The following is a 25,472-nucleotide window of genomic DNA, read 5'->3' on the forward strand; positions in this document are numbered from 1 at the left end:
ACTGCTGAGCTGTGTATCTAATCCTATCCTGTGTGATACTGCCTGCTGAGCCATGTATCTAATGCTATCCTGTGTGATACTGACTGCTTAGCCGTGTATCTAATCCTATCCTGAGTGATTCTGGGCTCCCCCTGCAGTCTTTGTCAGAGGGTGGTCTGTGTTGGCACGGTAATAAATTGTGTTATTTCCAGCTTTACAGAAGGACGATAACACCATAGAAATGATAATAATAGGCCTCAGTTACCACAACTGTCTACAAAGAAAACTGTTGCTGATAGCAACCAATCACAGCTCATTTTTCACCTTTTAAACAGCTCTGGGACAGCGTGGCGAGTTTTGAGTGGCGACTTTTGTGTTTCGACTTTTATGTGGCGAGGTTGGTGTATGTGTGGTGAAATGTGTGCTGAGGGTGGTATATGTGTTGAAGCACGTGGTAGTGTGTGGCACATTTTGTGTGTGTGTTCATATCCCCGTGTGTGGTGAGTATCCCATGTCAGGGCCCCACCTTAGCAACTGTACGGTATATACTCTTTGGTGCCATCGCTCTCATTCTTTCAGTCCCCCTTGTTCATGTGGGAGAGAGGGTCCCCGCCAAGTGTCTGGGTCGAAACCAAGGGGACCGTCACCTAGGTTTCCGGGAAACTGTTTCCGGGGGACAGAGTTCAGGGACGGACTGGTAAGACTGACAGATGGGCTGGGGGAGGAGCCGGTATAAAAGGGGCTGGGAATGAGAGTCACAGTGAGTCAGCAGAACGGGACAGAAGGAGCAGGAGACCATGGGAGCAACTGAGAGCCAGAGCGACTCACTGGAGCCAGGAAGGAGGCCAGAGACAGGAGAGACACTCCCACTGGACATCAGTGGGACAGCGCCGCGACGTTGCCGCCTCGCTCCTGCGGCCTGCCAGCGGGTCCTAGCAGCCGTTGCCGCCTCATGTCAGCCCGTGGTTGGGGCCTGTTCCCCCGCCGCTCGCAGCCGCCCCGCTTCTACCCGTGGCCGCGGCTAGTTCAGTGCCGTCGGCGGCCACCACTGTCCCGCTCCAGTCCGCGGCAAGGGCCGGGCCCGTGCTCGCGCGGGTCCTCCATTGCAGTCACTGGCTGCGCAGGTGGCCTGCCAGCCGCCACACTTCATCACCACTGTTTGCGCCAATCCGGGGGCTGCGGCCCATCTGTCCAAGGTCTCTTCCGGGGCCTGTCGTGCCCCTGCCTCACTGGAGCGTCGGAACGCTCGAAGTCTGCGACAGATCTTCAGCGGCTGGGCCCAGCGGCTGCTACGCCGAAGAACCAACGTTCGGGACGCCGAGCCAGTTAAGTGACACTATTTAGTTAAGGACCCGTAGTCGGCCATACCGCGGCACTATAGTGACCGGCTTTGCCGGACGTAGCCGTTTTCTTATATTTCCGTGTTTGCTTGTATTGAGTCCCTGCGAGGACAATTCCTGTTATCATGTTCGGTTGCTTAGACTATCCCTGTGGATAGTACCTATAAACCTATAAAAGTTGTTACCAAAAGCACAAGACCGTCTCGCGTCTCGTCACTGCATCCTGCATACCTGCTAGTACCACATTCACATCTGGCAGCTGTCAATTTGCCTCCAAGACTTTTCCTTTCACTTTTTCCCCATTATCTAGATAGGGGCAAAATTGTTTGGTGAATTGGAACGCGCGGGGTTAAAATTTTGCCTCACAACATAGCCTATGACGCTTTTGGGGTCAAGACGTGTGACTGCAAAATTTTGTGGCTGTAGCTGCGACGGTGCAGATGCCAATCTCGGACATACACACATACATACATGCATACACTTTTTCCCCATTATGTACCTAGGGGCAAAATTGTTTGGTGAATTGGAACGCGCGGGGTTAAAATTTTGCCTCACAACATAGCCTATGACGCTTTTGGGGTCAAGACGTGTGACTGTGCAAAATTTTGTGGCTGTAGCTGCGACGGTGCAGATGCCAATCTCAGACATACACACATACATATATGACAAAACACAACAGCAATGGTATAGTATTGCATCCTGTATGTCATAAATTGACACACAGGTGCAGCAGAGACCGGACCATCAAGGATCAATCGCTAAAAAGCTTACAATGTGAGGGATGTGGAAAACCAGAGAAAATGCGACTATAGATCCATAGTATTAAAGTATTAAACATATTTATTAGACAAAGGACAAAAGAGGACAACTGGAGGACATGTGCAAGTAGCAACCAAAGTGCAAATAGTGCAAAGTGCAAATCAAGCAGTCTAGCCCCAGTCAAACCCAATTCCAGAATAAACCATTACTTATATTCATAATTTATAGAAGATAAGGAGGTAAATAGAGCGCCTAAAAAGACCTATCAATAAGAGGTAAGAGAGGCTGTTCATAAGGAAACACAGGGAAAATTCCCAACACTGTCAGGCATACATATAGCCAACCCTGAAAGGGTTACTTCACAGCGTAATATTACCTCACTAATTCAGGATGACCGGGCGGACTGCTCGACTCCCCGACGCGCGTTTCGGAGCTCTAGGGCTCCTTCCTCAGGGGGCATGCCTGAATTTTCCCTGTGTTTCCTTATGAACAGCCTCTCTTACCTCTTATTGATAGGTCCTTTTAGGCGCTCTATTTACCTCCTTATCTTCTATAAATTATGATTATAAGTAATGGTTTATTCTGGAATTGGGTTTGACTGGGGCTAAACTGCTTGATTTGCACTTTGCACTATTTGCACTTTGGTTGCTACTTGCACATGTCCTCCAGTTGTCCTCTTTTGTCCTTTGTCTAATAAAGATGTTTAATACTTTAATACTATGGATCTATAGTCGCATTTTCTCTGTGGTTTTCCACATCCCTCACACATACATATATGCATACACTTTTCCCCCATTATGTACCTAGGGGCAAAATTGTTTGGTGAATTGGAACGCGCAGGGTTAAAATTTCACCTCATAACATAGCCTATGACGCTCTCGGGGTCCAGACGTGTGACTGTGCCAAATTTTGTGGCTGTAGTTGCGATGGTGCGGATGCCAATCCCGGACATACACAGATACATACATACACACCCACATTGAGCTTTATATATTAGACTCTGTGCTGAAATTAGGTACCGTATATTTGATAATGCAAGCAGAATGATATACATAGGGATCAGCAGCATGCATCATTCCAGTAGTGGTGATACTACATCCTTAATATGCCTTATCAGGCGGCGTCATTAAATGTTGAATGTTGGGAGTTGTAGTTTTACAAAAGCTGGGGTTCCAAAGACTGCTGATCACTGGCAATACAGTATTGCATCTCGGAATATTTTAAGAGAAGGAACCTCCCTTTTGGAAGGAAGGTTTCACCGGTCTCTGGAACTATCGCCGGGCCCGGCTCCCTTCTCTGGCCACCTCCTTTTACAATAGTCCTCAATTGGTTTCTCAGTTATCCTGGTGAACTTCTGTAACATTATCACCATAGGCTTTTTAAGGCTGGCTCTGGTGGAGGTCAGATGCTTGGGTAATAAGTATAATTGTCCACATTTGCCTCAAGTTCCTCAAAAGATTTCATCTAATTCACTTGGGTGAGCTCCAACCAGGTGTCTATCTCCTTCTCTGCTACTCCTGACTTTCAATGGACATCCAGCATTATTTACAAGCTCAGTTCAACTTACCTTTTGTCCACACCAGCCTCTCAGCAAGAAATTTACCAACTTCATGAAACCATACACACCTAGCCTCTGCAATCAATGTCGCTCATCTCTCTCATCTCTTCAAGGGTGTATCTGATCTGCAGTTTATTTTCCTTTACATTGCAGTCATTAGCCAAATCCCTACTTGAATGTAATAGATTGCATTTACTTCTACATTTCATCGCTAATATTAATGAGTGTGAAAATGTACGTGGTGGTATAATGCTGTGTGGAGGGAACTGTATGTCATTATCATATTATGTGGGGAACTGTGGTAACATCATAAATGGGAAGCTGTGGGTGGATAACATCAAAAAGTGAAGGAGATTGTGGAGGCCATCATACTGTGTGGGAGACTGTGGGGGATGTGAGGGCCATCACACTGTGTAGGGGACTGTTAGGGCCATCATACTGTGTAGTGGACTTTTAGGGCCTTCATAGTGTGAGTGGGACTGTGGGGGCCATCATGTTGTGTTGAGGTTGTGAGGGCCATCACACTGTGTAGGGGACTGTTAGGGCCATCATACTGTGTAGTGGACTTTTAGGGCCATCATAGTGTGAGTGGGACTGTGGGGGCCATCATGTTGTGTTGAGGTTGTGAGGGCCATCATACTGTGTGGGGGTTGTGAGGGCCATCATACTGTGTGGGGGACTGTGGGGGATGTGAGGGCCATCACACTGTGTAGGGGACTGTTAGGGCCATCATAGTGTGAGTGGGACTGTGGGGGCCATCATGTTGTGTTGAGGTTGTGAGGGCCATCATACTGTGTGGGGGACTGTGGGGGATGTGAGGGCCATCACACTGTGTAGGGGACTGTTAGGGCCATCATAGTGTGTGTGGGACTGTGGGGGCCATCATATTGTGTGGGGGATGTGAGGGCAATCACACTGTGTAGGGGACTGTTAGGGCCATCATACTGTGTAGGGGACTGTTAGGGCCATCATAGTGTGTGTGGGACTGTGGGGGCCATCATGTTGTGTGGAGGTTGTGAGGGCCATCATACTGTGTGGGGGTTGTGAAGGCCATCATACTGTGTGGGGGACTGTGGGGACATAAAACTGTGGATGGCTGTGGGAGTTGTGCAAGAGGCTGTTGCGGCCAACATATTGTGTAAGAGAGAGCTGTGGGACACCTCACACTGTGTGTGGGGGTAATCATACTGTATTTGGGGTATTACGGGGTCATCATACTGTGTGTGGAAGCCTGCGGAGGCATCATACTGTTTGGTGAGCTGAGAGGGACATCATACTGTGTTTGGGGTGTTGTTGAGGCAGCATACTGTGTGTGGAAGGCTGTGCAGGGATCATACTGTGTGGGGAACTGTAGTGGAATCATACTGTAATGGGGGCTGTGGGAGCCATCACACAGTGTGAGGAGGTAGTACTATATGTGGCATCCCCCATACTGTATGTGGGTGGCTGTGTCCCTCAAGAAGTTTTGGGGGCCACACCTAGTTGACTAAAAAGATTTGCATTCTTTTCAGGGAACAAGGGGCCATGCCTATAAATAAGAGTAATTAGTGATGAGCGAGTATACTCGTTGCTCGGGTGATCTCCGAGTATTTTGGTGTGCTCGGAGATTTAGATTTTGTCGTCTCAGCTGCATGATTTGCGACTTGTAGACAGGCTGAATACATGTGGGGATTCCCTAACAAACAGGCATTCCTCACATGTATTCAAGCTGTCTAGCAGTCGCAAATCATGCAGCTGAGACGACAAAACTAAATCTCCGAGCACGCCAAAATACTCGCAGAACACCCGAGCAACGAGTATACTCGCTCATCACTAATAAAAATGCCACATTCAGGAGCTCAGTGGCATTTACACCAGGCAGCAAGCATTGCATAGTTCCAGCATGGAGTGGCAGGTCTTCTGTAAGATGGCAAGCACTTGGTAATCGTCCGGCGTCCGGTTTATTTGTTGATATCCATGTGTGACCTATATCATTCTGCCTTTCTATAACTGTTACTAGTCCGTAGTGAAATCCTCACTGTACGACTGTGAATGGACGGTTTGCATGCAGGGGTCATGTATCCAGGCATTTATGTACTAGTGATGGCCACAGACTGAATGGCTCCTTTTATAGACAGCCATTCAGGAGAATAAAGGCAGGATTAGCAGACACAGAGAAACATGGCGGGCGGCTTATTGCACTGATCCAAAAATATGACACAGCAACAAAGCCAAATGGTTGATAGAAATTTCCCCATTTAACCTCGCACCCTGCAGCCACACATTCCTGTGTAATCACTTCCCTAGAGACGAGGACAAGCACGGACATCTACGCCGCGCCATGACGAGCCAATGAGCGCCCGGCTGGATACCTCACGTTTCCCTCCTTCCCTTACGGGCAGGTATCCACCGGGGCGAGGCTTTGTCAGCACACGTTCAGCTATGTGCACACTTCATCCTCATAACATATATCTTTATTATTATTTGGCTTAACCCTTTAATGATGCTGCCAATTTTCGTTTTTACTGTTTAGCTTTTTCCTTCTCTTCTTCCAAGATCCACAAGTTGGAAGACATTGCCATATGAGGGCTTGTTTATTTTTTTTTTTGCGGGACGAGTTGTGATTTTGCGTCACATTATTCATTTTACCATAAAATTTACAGAAAAACTGTTCAAAGATTTTGTTGCATTTTTGTGGAGGGGCAGTGATAGGAAAATAGCAATTGTAGCATTTTTTTCCTTATAGTTTTTACCTGCTATTCCTGTAGATCTGACTTTTTATGGATACGGCAATACTAGATATAACCTTCTTTTTATATTCCTTGTTTTGTACAGTATAAGATAAATGGAGGGGATTCAAACTTATTTTAAATATGTTTAAAAACATTTTTTTATCATTAAGTTTCCATTTATTTTTTTTGTCTCCTTAGTGGACCTAAACCTGCAATTATTTGATTGTTCATACTATATACTGCACTGTCTACCAAAGTACACAGGAGCACCAAGATGGCAGTGACGGGGGCCTTTTAGTAGGTCCCTGGCTGTAATAATGTGTTCTGCTAACGGAGTTCTAGATAACTGTGTTATTTCCTGCAGAGACGAGCCCTGGCTAGAAGACGTGATGGTGATCTGTGCTGGATGAAAGATGAAAAGCAAGGATGAAGGACGTCACCTAGAGATATCACTGGAGAGTTAAGGCCCTTTTACATTTAGCAATGCACCAGCGATCCGACGAGCGATCCGACCCGGTCAGGATCGCTGGTGCATCGCTAAATGATCGCTAGTGAGCTTTCACACAGAAAGACCTCACAGCGATTCAGCAGCGACGCAGCGGACGATACTCACCTTTCACACACAGCGATCCTGACGTCCTCCCGCCCGCCTCCACGCGTCGCTCGTCGGCGCCAGCAGGAAGCCCAGCAGGAAGCTGATGACGAGAAATGGAGCCGCCCAATCTCGCGCGATCAGCGATGGACAGCGGGGGAGCCGGTCGTTGGTAAGTATCACACATAGCGATATCGCTAGCAATATCGCTATAACGTCACAAAACCGGTGACGTTATAGCGATATTGCTAGCGATATCGCTTAGTGTAAAACCCCCTTTAGTGTGTTACCTATACACAGACACTATACACTGTATACTATATACACAGGTCCTGTATGTAATGTCATTGATCACTGTATTACCTGTACACAGACCTTGCATACTAAATACAGATCCCCTGTGTATAATGGCACTTATGGTGATAGTATCGTTTTTTTTCTTACTGATCAGTATTGTAGTATTTAGTCACTATGTGGTTTTAATATGTGGTCTGGACATGGTGTTGCGGTATTTGTCCCTTGTATGTGCTATTATTTGGTCACTTTGTGGTGGTAATATGTGGTCTGGTCATGGTGCGGTGGTATTTGTTCCTTGTATGTGATATTATTCGGTCACTGTGGTAGTAATATGTGGTCTGGTCATGGTGTGGCGGTATTTGTTCCTTGTGTGTGGTATCATAGGTCACTATGTGGTCTGGACATGGTGCGGTGGTATTTGTCCCTTGTATGTGATATTATTGGTCATTTTAAAAGTTGAAAAATAAATAAAAATATACCTAAATTGTATTGCATATTTTAACAAATATTTAATAGGTTAGCGTAGAGTAGTGCTCGGCCAAAAGTGTCTACAGTGTTGTGATGGAGGCTTAGAAAATCTTTTGGCCAAAACTGTTAATGTGTGATTGGTGAGAAGTGGAGTTTTTCCAAGAGCCCTCTCGGTGGGACTGTGGACAGTTTGAGGGGTGGAGGCGGGGCTGGGGTGGAGTCTGGGCGGAGTCTAAATGGGGCCCCTAAAATGCTGCCAGTATGGGGCCCCGAAATTCCTAGAGGCAGCCCTGGGTCTGAACGGACCACAGCTCCTGACCACGGGGAGGGGGAGGGCACAAGAGAATATACAGACATTACAGCATGAGGGTCTCTACCCAGGCTTCTCCCGCTTGCGCATCCCCAGGGAACCCCATCAGTTCTGTCCCCGGGTGTTCCCAACGAAAAACCAGCCTTTCACTGTGCACCTCCCGGGGCATGGGTTCAGGCTGTAGTAACATAGTAACATAGTTATTAAGGTTGAAGGAAGACTTTAAGCCCATCTAGTTCAACCCATATCCTATCCTTACTTGCCCTAACATGTTGATCCAGAGGAAGGCAAAAAAAACCCCATGTGGCAAACAGTAAGCTACACATTGGGGAAAAAAATTCCTTCCTGACTCCACATACGGCAATCAGATTAGCTCCCTGGATCACCGCAATATTAATGAAACTAGTGTATATACCCTGTAATATTATACTTTTCAAGAAAGGCATCAGGTCCCTTTTTAAATTTTAGTAGTGAATCACTCATTACAACATCATATGGCAGAGAGTTCCATAGTCTCACTGCTCTTACAGTAAAGAATCCGCGTCTGTGAGTATGCTTAAACCTTCTTTCCTCCAGACGTAGAGGATGCTCCCTTGTCCCCGTCACAGGTCTAAGAGTAAGTGGAACCGCCAGTCTGTCCCCGGTGTCTGCCATCCAGTCCCATGGCCAGGTTTTAGGGCTGTCGGGGGTTTTAAGGGCCCAACCAGGGTTTCCTCGGCCACCGGGGCAATGTCGATACTTGTATCTTTTGCCTCTCTGGTGCCGGACTCCTCTTCTGAGTTTGAGGAAGCTGGTCGCAAGGTCGCCCACCGTTCGGACACCTTTTACAGCAGGGCCTCCCTCCATTTCAACATTGCTGTGATATATGTCTTTAGGAGCTGGCAGCTTAGCTCCTCCATCTCGGCTTTAAGAAATTCCGGGTCTGCTGCGGGTAGCTGGTCTCGGTCTTCATCCGGTCAGCTGGGGGAACCCACCGCTTCCACCCCATGCTCCGGAGCTCTCCGCCCACTGTTCGTCATGGTGCTCACCATGTTCCTTGTCGCCTCTCCCGCAGCACACCTTGTCGCACACTCGAGTGCTCCTTCCGACCTCTCCCTTTCATGGTCGGTTCCTCTCTCTTCTCGTGTTGGCCACACCAGGAGGTGGATCCCTCTGGCCGACAGACAAGTCCTTTTGCATTGAAGTCTTTATAGTGGGCGGGTATGGCTTTCACACTGTTCAGCAACCCGGCCCACGATGGGCTCACGGGACCTGGTTTTCCGAGTCAGCACATCCTGTTCGCGATGCCAAGATTGCAACACCCGCTAGAGCTGGGGGTACTCGGTCTGGGTTGGTCAGTTCTTCAGGGGATGTCACGGCAGCAGTGACCCGGTCCGTGGCCCTGGGCATGCAATAAAATATAAGGGGCCATCTGGCTCAGCCCTAACACTATTAACCTGCACGCTAATCTCATATCTAAAAGTTAACAATGTTAGGGAATATGACAGGCTCCCTGGCTAAACAGCAGAGATCATAGCTAATTCTGATCGCTGCTGTTAGCGGCAGGTCCTCCCTGTGTAACTTATGCGGGAAAGAAAATGAGTTCAAGTGAAATTCAATATTGAAAAACATAGCTAAGGAAGTCCTGCCATTACATTGCTTCCCTTAACTCTGTGCAAGTATTAGTATAGTGTAATGTGTATGTTTTAGGGTATCGGCACGCGTTAAAGGGAACCGGTCACCAGGAAAAACGCTATTAACCTGCAGATATGGGGTAAATCTGCCGGTTAATGGCATTGGATACTGCCTTCTCCAGTATCCAGTGCTATTCTGGAGCAACATCACCATTCTTCACACTCTGCAGACCACACTATGCTCCACGTGATCTGGAAGTGAGTACTATTACCATGTAGGTCTATAGAATGTCAGACCGCAGGTCCATAGACTTATATTGTAAAAGAGACTTTTGGCTGACACACAGAGCGCAGTATGATTCAGAAAGTCTTAAGAGCGGTGACGTCACCCTGAAATTGAATGAAATAGCGCTGGATACCGGAGAAGCCAGCAGTAGGCCAGTATGTCAATATACACACTACACAACATATACAGAAGTTCAGGGAAAATATAAATATCTTTATCAGTCCGATAATTCCTCAGGGTGGACCACAGACCATAGAGTGGCGGAAGGGGAGTCATAACCCGTCTGAGTATATTTTCCATTTACAAGCATGATTGTCACATTTCAATTATTGGTAAAAGTTGAATATCTTTATTGCAGCTGCATGTGATACTGATGCACTGCCCCTATGGGTAATAATATGGAGTGGAAAAGATAGGGCAATTAATAACAGTCAGTAGAATGAAAGCATTGCATAAGCAAGAAGTGGTACCCCACTGGTATATCCAGTCCTCATTGGTTGATTTGTGGACCTGGGCCCGAAGGATGGCTAATTCATATGCTGCAGCTACGTTACCCATGATCAGACACATCTGTGCTGTGACCAGTCTGGAAAATCAGAGGAGCTCCTCCAATATTCAAAAACTGCGTGTGGATGTCATTCTTTATGTATGCAAATATATTTTTGGGGATACCATCATGCCAATTTCACCAAATTTGGGATAGTCCTTTCCCATGGAATCTGACAGTGGATTCACGCTGCCAGAACCTCAGGTAGCATGAATCAGACAATGGCTGCGTTCTTGCTGCCCTGTATGTTTTATTCTGAAATGATGCAGAGAAAGCATACTGTTAAAAGCCGACCGCTCTGGAAGAGAGCTAGTTTACATGTTTTTTTAATCCATGGAGCATTACTGATAAGACTCCATACTTGGTCTCCTCAGTGAGTCAGTACCTTCTGGAAGTTCTAAGTGAGACTTTTCGGCCATGTTGCTGCTCTCCAATTGTACATTTCATGTTCTATAAACATTTCTGGGGAGATTTATCATCCCTTCATGTTAGTTTTCTTCCATCCAAAAGTGGCAAAAAAACTTATAACGTGGTAAATGCACAAAATTTTGCCCTTTTTGAACTGGGTGAGCGGAACTGAGCAAGAGTGTGCTGCCTACTGCCATGCTGTGAACACGTATCTGAAGTCTACGCAAGCTCATGGCTGGTGCAGATTTCTGTTTCTGGTGCACGGAGAGCTCTAAAGATGTGCTAAATTTAGTAGGAGACTTAAACTTGGGGTATTTTACTCTACTGGACTGTAGGTTCAAAAATGTGAGATGTTTGGTCCTCAGTTATAAGGAATAAGTGATGGATTTTTAGACATTTGGTTCATAAATGGAACTAGTGAAAAAACTTTTATTTTGGAACCTTGAAGGCATCAACATTATCATCATGCCTTCCTAATGCCATCATTTTGTGTGAGCAGGAAGCAGCTGACCTCGTCAGGTGGGTCCAGTTGAACGATTGCCATGGCCTGATTTGCCATGGTTCTCCCCCGGATCGCTTTGAGGTGCAGCTTTTCCAGTTACATGCACATTGCACATTCTTGCCTTGAACATTTTTTGCCAAAATTATTTTCTGAGTCATATCTTACTAAAGATGCTGAACACCGCGGAGATAGTAAATGTATATAGACTCGCACTACAACTGGAAGCCATGGTGGCAGCTACATGGAGGGCAGAGGGTCCTGACGCCTAAGGTGCCACATGAGAAGAATCAGTTGTAATATCATAAATGGCACATAGCAATGGGACAGGGTGCTGCTACAGAGTTTACTGCGTGTGACAAATGATCCGTATTGTGAAGGAAATGTTCATCAAGTTATGTACCCGCGATCTACTGTATTTAACCCTTCCCAGGTTATCGTTGAGTAAAAGGTTTCTTTTTGACTGGTTTTCTCCCTCATTGTACTGGCAAACATCTGGTGCTGGCCAGTCAACGTCATCAGTTACCTGCTGTCTGCAAGGGCGTAGCGACCCAACAGCACAAGTCCACACACCCAGCCAGGACACCCAATTTTACGTAACGTGCTGGGGTGTAAGAGATGAGTAACTCGCCCACAGCTACAGCCCCACGCCACATTAGGTTTTTACCTACTGTATTTGTGCATAACAACAAAAATTCAGCTGTGATATCACGGTACAGTGATAATATATACAGTAATGTCACAGTACAGGGATAATGCACACAGTGATGTTGCACTACATAAATAATGTGCATGGCAAAGTCATATTAGAGAGATAACGCTCAGTGATGTCACAGTTCAGGGATAATGTGCACAGTGAGCTTCAGCACAGGGATAATACACACTGAGATGTCACAGTACAGGGATAATATACACACTGATGTCCTAGTACAGGTATAATACGCAGTGATGTCACAGTACAGGGATAATGTATACACTAATGTCCTAGTACAGCTACAGTATAATACACAGTGATATTATATAGAGTGATGTCACAATACAATTATATTATACACAGTGATGACACACTACAGTGATATGCTACAGAGTGATCTCTCAATACATTATACAGAATGATGTCACAGTACAGAGATATTATACAGAGTGATGTCACACTACAGTGATATTACACATAGTGATGTCACACTACAGTGATATTATACAGAGTGATGTCACAGTACAGTGATATTATACAGAGTGATGTCACAATACAATTATATTATACACAGTGATGTCACACTACAGTGATATGCTACAGAGTGATGTCACACTACAGTGATATTATACAGAGTGATGTCACAGCACAGTGATATTATACAGAGTCATGTCACAGTACAGTGATATTATACAGAGTGATGTCACAGTACAGAGATATTATACAGAGTGATGTCACACTACAGTGATATTATACAGAGTGATGTCACAGTACAGTGATATTATACAGAGTGATGTCACAGTACAGTGATATTATACAGAGTGATGTCACAGTACAGTGATATTACACACAGTGATGCCACAGTACAATGATATTATACAGAGTGATGTCACACTACAGTGATATTATAGAGTGATGTCACAATACAGTGATATTATACACAGTGATGTCACAGTACAGTGATATTATACAGAGTGATGTCACAGTACAGTAATATTACACACAGTGATGCCACAGTACCGTGATATTATACACAGTGATGCCACAGTACCGTGATATTACACACAGTGATGTCACAGTACAGTGATATTATACAGACTGATGTCACACTACAGTGATATTATACAGACTGATGTCACAGTACTGTAATATTACACACAGTGATGCCACAGTACCATGATATTACACACAGTGATGTCACAGTACAGTGATATTATACAGACTGATGTCACACTACAGTGATATTATACAGACTGATGTCACACTACAGTGATCTTATACAGAGTGATGTCACACTACAGTGATATTATACAGACTGATGTCACACTACAGTGATATTATACAGAGTGATGTCACACTACAGTGATATTATACAGACTGATGTCACACTACAGTGATATTATACAGAGTGATGTCACACACTACAGTGATATTATACAGAGTGATGTCACACTACAGTGATATTATACAGAGTGATGTCACAGTACAGTGACTGTAATATTATACACAGTGATATCACAGTACAGTGATATTATACAGAGTGATGTCACAGTACAGTGATATTATACAGACTGATGTCACACTACAGTGATATTGTACAGAGTGATGTCACAGTACAGTGATATTATACAGAGTGATGTCACAGTACAGTGACTGTGATATTATACACAGTGATGTCACAGTACAGTGATATTATACAGAGTGATGTCACACTACAGTGATATTATACAGAGTGATGTCACACTACAGTGATATTATACACAGTGATGTCACACTACAGTGATATTATACACAGTGATGTCATAGTCCAGTGATAATGTACACACTGATGTCTTAGTACAGAAATAAGACAAAGTGATATCACAGTACTGAGATAATACACAGTGATATCTCAGTATAGACATAACTTACAGAATGATGTAATAGGACCTAAATAATTTGCATAGTGATGTCAAAGGAAAAGCGTAATGGGGACGATTTATCAATGTGGGTACACCAGTTTTAAGGAATAAAAAAGTAAAAAATATGTAGGTCATATTTTGTGACTCTATTAACTTTTACCACCACTCGCGGGACCACTCTAAAAGATAGGTGGAGCTTATGAGTAATGGGTGCGGCCTCGAGAGGCTCAAAACATTTATTGGGGTAAATTCTAGTGTAAGTCTTATTCTAGTCTATGGATGGCATAGATTTGTATTTCTGCAAGCAATTCATCTTCTTTATTAAGCTACATGCACCTCTTAAAAAGGTTTTTCACTTGCACGCATGTGAAATAATAAAGCCAAATAACAAAGCCCGAGCCTTTACTGATGAAGACTGTAAGGAACATTGAGCTCAGAGATTGGCTGCAGCGGTGATGTGCACTGTAGCCAAAATATGGAGACCAAAGCAATGGTGGAAAACTGAATCTGTGGAGGTTGAGTACAATCTGGATTCCCCCACTGGTGATTGCTGAGAAAGCTCAGGCATGTCAGCGCTGTCAATCACCAGTGAGGGAGGCGGAGCATGCAGAAACAATAGACGGAAAGGTGCATGAGCCAACTGGCCACACTCACGGTGCACCAAGCGCCTTAATTAGCATATTTGATGCTGATTTGATTGCAGAACACCGGCAGTGATTAGATCAGTAAAGATGGGATTGTGTAAGGGCCATATCCCCTATAAAGCTTTGTGCTTAGTGTATATGGTCACTTTGGACTGGCAGAATTCATTGATATCTGAGAGAACATGGGCCATGGAGTTGCTGAGCCCCATAGCAGCTGTAATGCCTGCTAACCTGGTAGTTAGATTCATGTTACGGCACATCTTGAATATTTACTAGGGAGAAATATGAGACTATGGATGACGCCAACTTACAGCCTGAATCCTAGATGTGGAGGCTCTGCTACCCCTCCGCCGTGGGGTCACCAGCTGTGTTGACGTTCGATGCCTTTGAATGGGAAACTGTGATCAAATGGGTTTTCTAGAGGGACAATAAAACAACATTGTCCGTGGCTTTGACATATGCACAGCTGTCAGACTCCAGCCCGCTCCTCATGCACCCAAATAAATGCAAACTTTGTTACAGAGAACCTCGACTAATATTCGCCATTAGTAAATATACAGAAGTCCATGTGTCCTCTAAACCTGGTAGAGTTCTATTCAGATAGTTATGTCTTAATCATAGAAAAACAAAGATTCTCTTACACTAAAGAGGTTCAGCAGCAGCTGAGGTGTGAATTTTAAGGTTTTTACCTTATAGCCCTGGAGACACATTTTCCCCGATATGGCATACATGCGGTCACATGCCGACTAGTCTTATGTGAATTGAGAGAAGCCATTAAATGTGTCTAGTCGGCACATGACTGCACATATGCAAATCACATTGCTTTCACAGTCAATACCAGAGAGTCATGACAGCCTGCGCTCCGAGCACTGTCACGTTTCAGGAGTCTGCAGTCACATAGAGCCTAAACCTTGACAACCCCTATAATTTGTTAAATACCCTAGATTAGGGAGTTTTCCTGCTTTGTGAATAATTTTTTTTATTATTTCAATGCAAGTGTTTTAGGCTAGAAAGCAATTTTTGCTGTTAATTTTCATTAAGAATATTGCATCGCTGGCTTTCTATAGCCACTGTGCTGCATGGAACCTGTCATTAGATTCATGATGCCAAAACCATCGACAACATGAATTAGAGACTGACCTGTCAGACAGCTGGGGATGGGTAGGAAGAGGTTGGATGGAGACGGCAATGGTCAGCTTGTCAGATGATGTGAAACGCCGACACGTTTCAGAGTAAAATATACTGACTACAATCGCGCAGGCAGGTTCTAATTTATGCTGAGTGGGATTAATACTATAAGGCAGCTTTATTTGGTCACTGAATGGCAGATTCAGTTGGGTATTGAATGACAATACTATATGGAAAACCATCCCCCGTTGATAAAGCGAGCACGCGAAATGCGCGTCAGGGACCGTGGGGAGGTCTTTGCAGGTCTGGTTTCATCATGGGTAAGCATTTAATCACTATGATATCATTCTTTGGATGAGCAAACTAGGGATGATTACTACTTGGATATTTCAATGTATGCCCTTTAACTAATATAATGTGGTTGCACACCCATACTTTCTTTGCCCTAAATCTTATGCCCTGATCAGCATTCCCTCCTCATTTTTTTACCGGTAGTTTCCCTCCTTTCTTTCTTTTATGCATTTTTGTATGTAATATTGCCATGATTTTGCAATAAATTCGGGTTGTGATATTAACAACTTCACCCCCAAGGGTGGTTTGCACTTTAACTCCAGGGCCAATTTTTACAAATCTGACCACTGTAGTAATAACTCTGAAACGCTTCCATGGATCCCGGTGATTCTGACATTGTTTTCTCGTGACATATTGAGCTTCATGTTAGTGTTAAAATTTCATTCATATAACTTACGTTTATTTGTGAAAAAAATGGAAATTTGGCGAAAATTTTGAAAATTTCGCAATTTTCCAACTTTGAATTTTTATGCCCTTAAATCACAGAGATACGGCACACAAAAAACTTAATAAGTAACATTTCCCACATGTTTACTTTACATCAGCACAATTTTGGAACCAACATTTTTTTTTGTTAGGAAGTTATAAGGGTTAAAAGTTGACCAGCGATTTCTCATTTTTACAACACCATTTTATTTTTACGGCCCACATCATATTTGAAGCCACTTTAAGGGGTCTATATGATAGAAAATACCCAAAAGTGACACCATTCTAAAAATTGCACCCCTCACAGTGCTCAAAACCACATACAAGAAGTTTATTAACCCTTCAGGTGCTTCACAGGAATTTTTTGAATATTTAAAAAAAAATGAACATTTAACTTTTTTTCACAAAAAAAATAATTCAGGTTCAATTTTTTTTATTTTACCAAGGGTAACAGGAGAAATTGGACTGCAAAAGGTATTGTGCAATTTGTACTGAGTACGCTGATACCTGATATGTGGGGGGGAACCACTGTTTCGGCGCATGGCAGAGTTTGACTTTTTCAATGCAAAATTGGCTGGAATTCTGATCGGACGCCATGTCACGTTTGGAGAGCCCCTGATGTACCTAAACAGTGGTAACCCCCCACAAGTGACCCCATTTTGGAAACTAGACCCCCCAAGGAACTTATCTAGAGAACCCACAAGGGCTTCACAGAAGTTTATAACGTACAGCGGTACATTTAAAAAATCACATTTTTTCCACAAAAAATGATCTTTTCACCCCCAATTTTTATTTTCCCAAGGGTAACAGGACCCTAAAAGTTATTGTGAAATTTGTCCTGAGTACGCTGATACCCCACATGTGGGGGTAAACCACTATTTGGGTGCATAGTAGAGCTTGGAAGGGAAGCAGCGCCATTTGACTTTTTTGGCTGGAATTGAGATCGGACATCATGTCACGTTTGGAAAGCCCCTGATGTACCAAAACAGTGGAAACCCCCCCACTAATGACACCATTTTGGAAACTAGACCCCCCAAGGAACTTATCTAGATGTTTGGTGAGAACTTTGAACCCACAAGGGCTTCACAGAAGTTTATAACGTACAGCCGTACAATTATAAAATCATATTTTTTCCACAAAAATGATATTTTCACCCTCAATTCTTACTTTCCCAAGGGTAACAGGACCCTAAAAGTTATTGTGCAATTTGTCCTGAGTACGCTGATACCCCATATGTGGGGGTAAACCACTATTTGGGCGCATGGCAGAGCTCGGAAGTGAAGCAGCGCCATTTGACTTTTTTGGCTGGAATTGAGATCGGACACCATGTCGCGTTTGGAAAGCTCCTGATGTACCTAAACAGTTGAATCCCCGCACAAGTGACCCCATTTTGGAAACTAGACCCCCTAAGGAACTTATCTAGATGTGTGGTGAGCACTTTGAGCTCCCCCAGTGCTTCACAGAAGTTTATAATGCCCGGGCGTGAAAATAAAAAAATTGTATTTTTTCCACAAACATGATCATTTAGTCCCCATTTTTTTTATTTTCCCAAGGGTACCAGGAGAAAATGGACCCCAAAAGTTGTTGTCCTATTTGTCCTGAGTACGCTGATACCCAATATGTGGGAGAAAACTACTGTATGGGGACACGTCAGGGCTTGGAAGGGAAGTAGTGACGTTTTGGAATGCAGATTTTGATGGAATGATGGTCTGCGGGTGTCATGTTGCCTTTGGAGAGCCCCTGATGTACCTAAACACTGGAAACCCCCCACAAATGACACCATTTTGGAAACTAGACCCCCTAAGGAACTTATCTAGATGTGTGGTGAGCACTTTGAACCCCCAATGGCTTCACAGAAGTTTATAACGTCTGGGCGTGAAAATAAAAAAATCATTTTTTTTCCCACAAAAATTATATTTTTGCCCCCAATTTTTTATTTTTCCTAAGGGTAACAGGAGAAATTGGACCCCAAAAGTTGTTTTGCAATTTCTCCTGAGTAGGCTGATACCCCATATGTGGGGGAAAAACACTGTTTGGGCGCATGACAGAGCTTGGAAGGGAAGGAGCACCATTTGACTTTTTCAACGCAGAATTGACTGGAATTGAGATCAGACGCCATGTTGACGTTTTTATTGGTACCATTTTCAGGCACGTGACATTTTTTGATCGCTTTTTATTCTGATTTTTGGGACGCAGAATGAACAAAAACCAGCGTTTCATGAATTTTTTTTGGGGGGGTGCGTTTACACCGTTCCGCGTGCGGTAAAATTGATAAAGCAGTTTTATTCTTCGGGTCAGTACGGTTACAGCGATACCTCATTTATGTAATTTTTTATGTTTTGGCGCTTTTAGGCAATAAAAACAATTTTATATAAAAAAATAATTATTTTTGCATCGCTTTATTCTGCGAGCTATAACTTTTTTATTTTTTTGCTGATGCTGTGTGGCAGCTCGTTTTTTGCAAGACAAGATGACGTTTTCAGCGGTACCATGGATATTTATATGCGTCTTTTTGATCGCGCGTTATTGCACTTTTTGTTTGGCGGTATGATAATAAATCATTATTTTTTGCTTCGTTTTTTATTTTTATTTTTTAAGGGGTTCGCTAAAGGGGTTAATTAATGGGACAGTTTTATAGGGCAGGTTGTTACGGATGCGGCGATACCAGATATGTGTACTTTTATTGTTTTGTTTTTTTTATTTCCAAAAAATGAATTTATTAGGGAATATTTTTTTTTTAAATTTATTTAGCGATTTTTTAAAAATTATTTTTACACTTTTTTTTTAACTTTATTAGGTTGTCCCAGGTGGGACATCACTGTCCAGTGACAGATCGCTGATCTGTCACATCACAGATCACTGTGACAGATCAGCGATCTGTCACAGGCATTGAAGAAGACTCCCCCTACAGGCCCCCGAAGGTCCCCGTCACCATCTTGGATCCGGGGACCTGTAGGGAAAGAGACCCCCGCAGCAGCGCTGCACATTGCGCTGCTGTGGGGGGCTCAGGGAAGCACGGAGGGAGCCCCCTCCCTGCCGATGCTTCCCTTTAACCCCCGGTACACCACGATCATGTTTGATCGCGGTGTGCAAGGGCTTAACGTGTCGGGGGCGGTCGACACATAGTGCCGGGTGTCAGCTGTGATAATCAGCTGACATCGGGCCGCGATCAGCGGCGCTCACCACGTGGGCGCCGCTGATCGCGCTAGACGTACTATCCCGTCCATGGGCATAGGGGCCCGGGTCCCATGGATGGGATAGTACGTCTGATGTCAGAAAGGGGTTAAATAATAGAGGATATTTGTATATTTTATACACGGTGGTTTTTACTACTCCTTTGTTTTGGTTTCATATATGGAAAACATGTGGGCACAGTAGGGTAGTAATTGTAAAGTAATTGTAGGGTAGTAATTTGAAAGTAATTGCAAGACAGAAGAAGACTTGATGCTTTCGAAATGTGGTTCTGGAGAAGGATGTTATCAATACCATGGATGGCAAGAAGAACAAACAAAACAATTCTGGAAAAAAATGAAGTCAGATATGTCACTGGAAGCAAAGATCACCAAGCCACGACTTGTCTACTCTGGACACATCATACCGAGAGAGACATCACTGGAGAAGGACATCATGGTCGGAAGGAACATGGCGAAGAGGGAGACCAGCAACCGGATGGCTTTATACTATCAAGGTGGAGAAGACCATGGTGGACCTATCCTGGCTTGCACAAGATCTTCTTACAGATCTTTCATCCATTAAGTCGCAATGGCTCGAAATCAAGCTGAAGGCCGACTGTAAGGTACATGCAATGGATGCAGTGTGCGGGCTTGAAAAAGTATTATTTTCCATTGATGCGCGTTACTTTTTTTGATGTTGTCAGCCTTGGAAATGTTCAGGCCCAGACCCTGTGATATGAATGCCAACCAATGGAGTAGTGTGCTGTCATATAGATTGAGATATCCACTGCAGTCACCCCCACTGAATCAGTACAGCATTTGTGCAACCACCATAGGTCATTAAATCTCATGGATTTTTCCCAGCAAAAGAGGCTTAAAGTAGTTGTCAGCTACTAGGACAACTCCATCTCGATCTGAATGTTTGCCTCCGTGAAAATAAAAACGCTTGTATTGACCTCTCGTTCTGGCACCGTTCCAGCAGTGTCGGCACTTGCGTTCCTGACATGTGAGCCCTGCGCCAACGCTGATTGGGCACAGGGCTCACATGTCATAACAACCGCATGTAAGCCGCGGGAACGCGAGTGCCGAAACCGCTGGAACGGCGCCAGAATGAGAGGTGAATGTAAGGCCGGAGTCACACAACAGCGAGATACGGCCGAATCTCGCAGGTTAAAACCAAACTCTGGCACCGGCACTCCGGAGCGGAGCGTGCAGCTCCATGTATTGCTGTGCGGCTGCACGCTCCGCTCCAGAGTGCTGGCGCCAGAGCTTGGTTTTAACCTGTGTGTGATCCCGGCCTAAGTGTTTTTATTTTCACAGAGGCAAACATTCAGATCGAGATGAGCTTGGCCTAGCAGTGGACAACCACTTTAACACAAGTCACAGTTATAATACACAGGGGAAGATTTTAATAATACTTTGGCTCTTATTCATAAAGCAATTTTTGTCATTTTTCTGGCACAAAAGTGCTTGAAATGTTGCAAAATTTTTGTGAAATGCAAAGGTGCTCTAAAAATTGTCATCATTTGCACACCAGTTTTGTCCATTTCCTCCAACTACTAGAAAAGTGGGCGCCTCTGGCTAGCATTGGGCGCATTCAAGCGGACCCAAAAAAAAATCATCAAATTGTACATCATAAAAGTGGCACCAAATATGACTGACGTGTGTTTCACCAGAGCACCCTTATTAGTGGAGGCACATGGCAGTTGCAAGATGCGCCAAATTAATAAAGAAAGATACGTCTCTGAATTGGCGCGTCGTACTCGGACATTCAAACCCTTGATCAATAAAGGCTTTTGTCTTAAATGTATACAGCTTAGAATTAGACTAAAATGCTGGCACAATTAAGACCATACCCCTCCCCGATAGCCACTCATTTTCCAATAAACCACACGTTTTTCATCTAGGTCATTCTTTACCCAATGAGTTGCAAAAAGCGTCTAAAATTCTAGAACCACCACTACGCTGTATACAGTGATAATCACTTGCCAAACTGCTCACATTTCGGTCCACTTTTACAGCATAATGAGCGATGGGTAAATTCCGATAGATAATAAATACTGCACAAGCATTCCAACAGATTGTTCACCAATGTGTCAAAAACTGGCAAAAAAACACAGAAGCTCATACTGCAACTGTCTACTAATTGGTCTCCTTCTTTCTCAACTCTCCCTTCTTCAATCCATCCTTATTGCAGCAGTCAGGATCATATTCCTGTCCAAACATTACACCGGGGCCTCTAAGCTGTTCCAGTCATTGAACTGGTTGTTCATCTGCTACAGAATACAATATAAATGTAATGATGCGGCAGTGCAACCTCCACCAGGAGGTGCTGGTGAGGGAAGAGAGATTGCACAGCACCACAGAGCAGAAGCACAGGCGCCACCTGTGGCGAAAGAGAGGTCAGATGATCCGAGTCTGAAACCGAGAGGGAACGAAGTACCAGAGGTCACAGCAATACACGTAGTCAAATACAAGCCAGAAGTCAGAACCAGATGGGAGCGGAGATAACAAAGACGTGAGACAGTCAAACAGGTCAGAAGACAAGCCGGGTCACAAACCAAGAGGTCCTAGCACAGGGAGCGAACACTAAGGCAAGTGGGGTGGCAGGGAAGGGAAGTCACGGGATCAGAGTACACGAGCAGAGTACAAAAGACATCAAAAGGGTATCAAAGGGTCAGCTGCTCTAGCCTGGGAGTATGAACTATCACTGACACTGGTCTGCAGGCCACAGCAGACTGAAATAGCCCCACAGAACCCAAAACGAGGCAGAGAAGGTTAACTCCCGCACAACCAGACCAGGGAGATAATAACAAGAAACAAACCCCGGCCTGGATCATGACAATAAACTTATCTTTCTCACCCACAATGCGCTACACAGTTGTGCACCATCATACATCTCCTCTCTCATCTGTGTCTATCACCCTACCTGTGCCCTATGTTCCGCTAATGATGCAAGACTAACATCCTCAAAAATCCGAACCCTCACTCCTTCGACTCCAGGACTTCTCTCATGCTGCACCACTTTTCTGGAATGCATTACCCATACAATTCAATTAATTCCCAATACCCAATTCAATTAATTCCCAATACCCAGTTTTAAGCACGCCCTAAAAACGCATTTTCTTAGACTGGCCTATCGCTTCACCTCACTTATCTAACTATTCCTATTTTGCCCTTTCAAAGTTTTCCTCTGAATCTGGTCCCTCGTTAAAGTTCTGTGCAATATGTAGAAATAAAAACTATTATTATTATTGATAATTTACCAGAAACTTTGAATCATTTTCATGATAATCTGATCACTGGGTGGCGCTGTGAATGACTTGGAAGAGAAAGCCAAGATGTTCCTTTCACTCATACAAGTCATCATTGCCTGCACTGCTCCTTTGATCTGATTTACATTTTAGCTGAAGGGCACCAGATGGTTTAGGAAGGAGAACAAGGACTAGTAATAGGGGTCTTCATAAAGAATGGACAAGCAGGACAAGTGTCTCTGGAAACTCAAGATCAAAGACCTTCTTGACCTCCTATTAAACTGCAGGCAGACACTGACCTCATTAAGATGGAAAGTTAAGAAAGTTTTAAGGATGTGAAAAATAAATCAAGGACTACAGTGTTGCCAATACGTAGCAGAGCTGAGTTTAGCATCATAATGATGTAACTACAGTCTCTTTCAGCTAAATGACAAATTCAGCTCAGCTACATCGCCATTTGTAAACTCAAACAATGCAAGCAAAATACTACAGGCTGCTGTCTCCCATCTCAGCACAATCCATCACATGTAATGCTTATTTCAGATTCTTATTGGTGGTGATATTGCAAATATGAACAGAGGCGAGGTGTAGTAGAGAAGAGTATGTCGTTTGCAACAACTCATGTTGACATCACAATTTGCTAAAATTTTACATAGGACTTCACATTATACCTGGAATTGCTTCTGCTCAGGTGCCTCTAAATTAAGAAAATGGCAGATAATTTGTTGATGCAGTAGAGCTAAGTTTGTCATTTGGCATATCCCAATAAATGTTTACATTTTGTGCTTTTTTTTAATTTCACTTTATAAATTAACATGTAGCAAAATGGCAAAATCGCCTCTGCTACATGTTGTAAATGTCGGCATGAATTAAACAATCGCTAATAGAATATCATATTTTGTGATAAAGATGTAGCAGAGCTGAATGTGTTAATAAGGGCTTTAATAACCCTGCTATTCTGGGATACACATACCATCCTGAATTATTGGCAGCCAGAACAATGCAGTCTGTAGAACTATTCTTGCTGTCAAAACCCAGGTGGTGCCTCTTATTACCCTCATTAAAGTCATTGGGGTCCATCACTGACCATCTGTATCTACTGTCCAGTCTATACCTTGAAAATGAAGTATGAGAACATAGCACAGCGGATAAACCTACAATCTATGTAAAACCACAAACGCAAATAAAAAGAGTTGTGCCAAACTCAGATCTGCTATGTCTGACAAAAACTCAGATCTGCTACATCTGACAAACTCAGATCTGCTACACCTGACAAACACAGATCTCCTTCGTCTGACAAATTCAGATCTGCTACACCTGGCAATCTCAGATCTGCTTCTCCCACGTCTGACAAACTCAGATCTGCTGTCTGACAAAAACTCAGAGCTGCTACATCTGACAAATTCAGATCTGCTCCGCCTGATAAACTCAGATCTGCTACACCTGACAAACTCAGATCTGCTCCACCTGATAAACTCAGATCTGCTACACCTGACAAACTCAGATCTGCTCCACCTGATAAACTCAGATCTGCTACACCTGACAAACTCAGATCTGCTCCACGTGATAAACTCAGATCTGCTCCACCTGACAAACTCAGACCTGCTACACCTGATAAACTCAGATCTGCTACACCTGACAAAGTCAGATCTGCTCCACCTGACAAACTCAGATCTCTACACCTGACAAATTCAGATCTGCTCCACCTGACAAACTCAGATCTCTACACCTGACAAACTCAGATCTGCTACACCTGACAAACTCAGATCTGCTACACCTGATAAACTCAGATCTGCTCCACCTGACAAACTCAGATCTCTACACCTGACAAATTCAGATCTGCTCCACCTGACAAACTCAGATCTCTACACCTGACAAACTCAGATCTGCTACACCTGACAAACTCAGATCTGCTACACCTGACAAACTCAGTTCTCTACACCTGACAAACTCAGATCTGCTCCACCTGATAAACTCAGATCTGCTCCACCTGACAAACTCAGATCTGCTACTCACTTTACAGTCCATACCAAGATCTACAGAAAAGTTGCTTTATGAAGAAAATCAGTATTAAATGATCTTACCTTGGATTATCAGCAGCAAAGAAATTGAATTTCTTCTGTCCATCTTGAAGCAAAAAGAAGCCACAGAGTAAGGAACCTGTTACTGGCAGTTATGTGGATGGCAGCAGCCAAGCAGAAAGTTAATAGCTCCGTGTTCCCAAGTAGCTGGAGATCTTATAGGCAAAAGGCAGCAATGAATGGCTGGGGTGGAGCCAGAGCATTTCACAATGCAGACAGCAAGTCAGCAGCACAGAGCAGAGCTCTCTACCAGCAGCTCCTACTGGCAGGCTGGCACATGAGTCAGTGTGTGCCCACTCAGTGCGGAGAGGGCAGGTCATGGTGGTGGGAAGGTGTGCAGGACTCACACACACAGTTTTCTATCACAAGTTGCTTTTTCCTGAAGTCTCTCCCGCTGCAATATTATGAAGTCAGTGCTGTGAGGTCAGTGCTGTGAGGTCAGTGTTGCGAGGT

General features: G+C 44.1%; 1 protein-coding gene across 2 annotated transcripts in view; it reads right to left on the reverse strand.

The window, feature by feature from the left end:
• Nucleotides 1–25,201, reverse strand: part of ITGA2 (integrin subunit alpha 2) — a 192,664-nt gene extending 167,463 nt beyond the window's left edge. Inside the window, exon 1 of one of the 2 annotated variants that reach the window (XM_073583396.1) lies at nucleotides 25,023–25,201. In XM_073583396.1, coding sequence (XP_073439497.1) covers nucleotides 25,023–25,065 — 43 coding nt within the window. In that variant the 5' untranslated portion in view covers nucleotides 25,066–25,201. The remainder of the gene's footprint in view (nucleotides 1–25,022) is intronic. The other variant, XM_073583397.1, reaches the window with a different exon arrangement.
• Between the last annotated feature and the right edge of the window lie 271 nt (nucleotides 25,202–25,472).

This window comes from Dendrobates tinctorius, unplaced genomic scaffold (genome assembly GCF_039654945.1).
Source record: "Dendrobates tinctorius isolate UK_male_01 unplaced genomic scaffold, ASM3965494v1 ptg000078l, whole genome shotgun sequence".
In the NCBI taxonomy this organism is placed as follows: domain Eukaryota; kingdom Metazoa; phylum Chordata; class Amphibia; order Anura; family Dendrobatidae; genus Dendrobates; species Dendrobates tinctorius.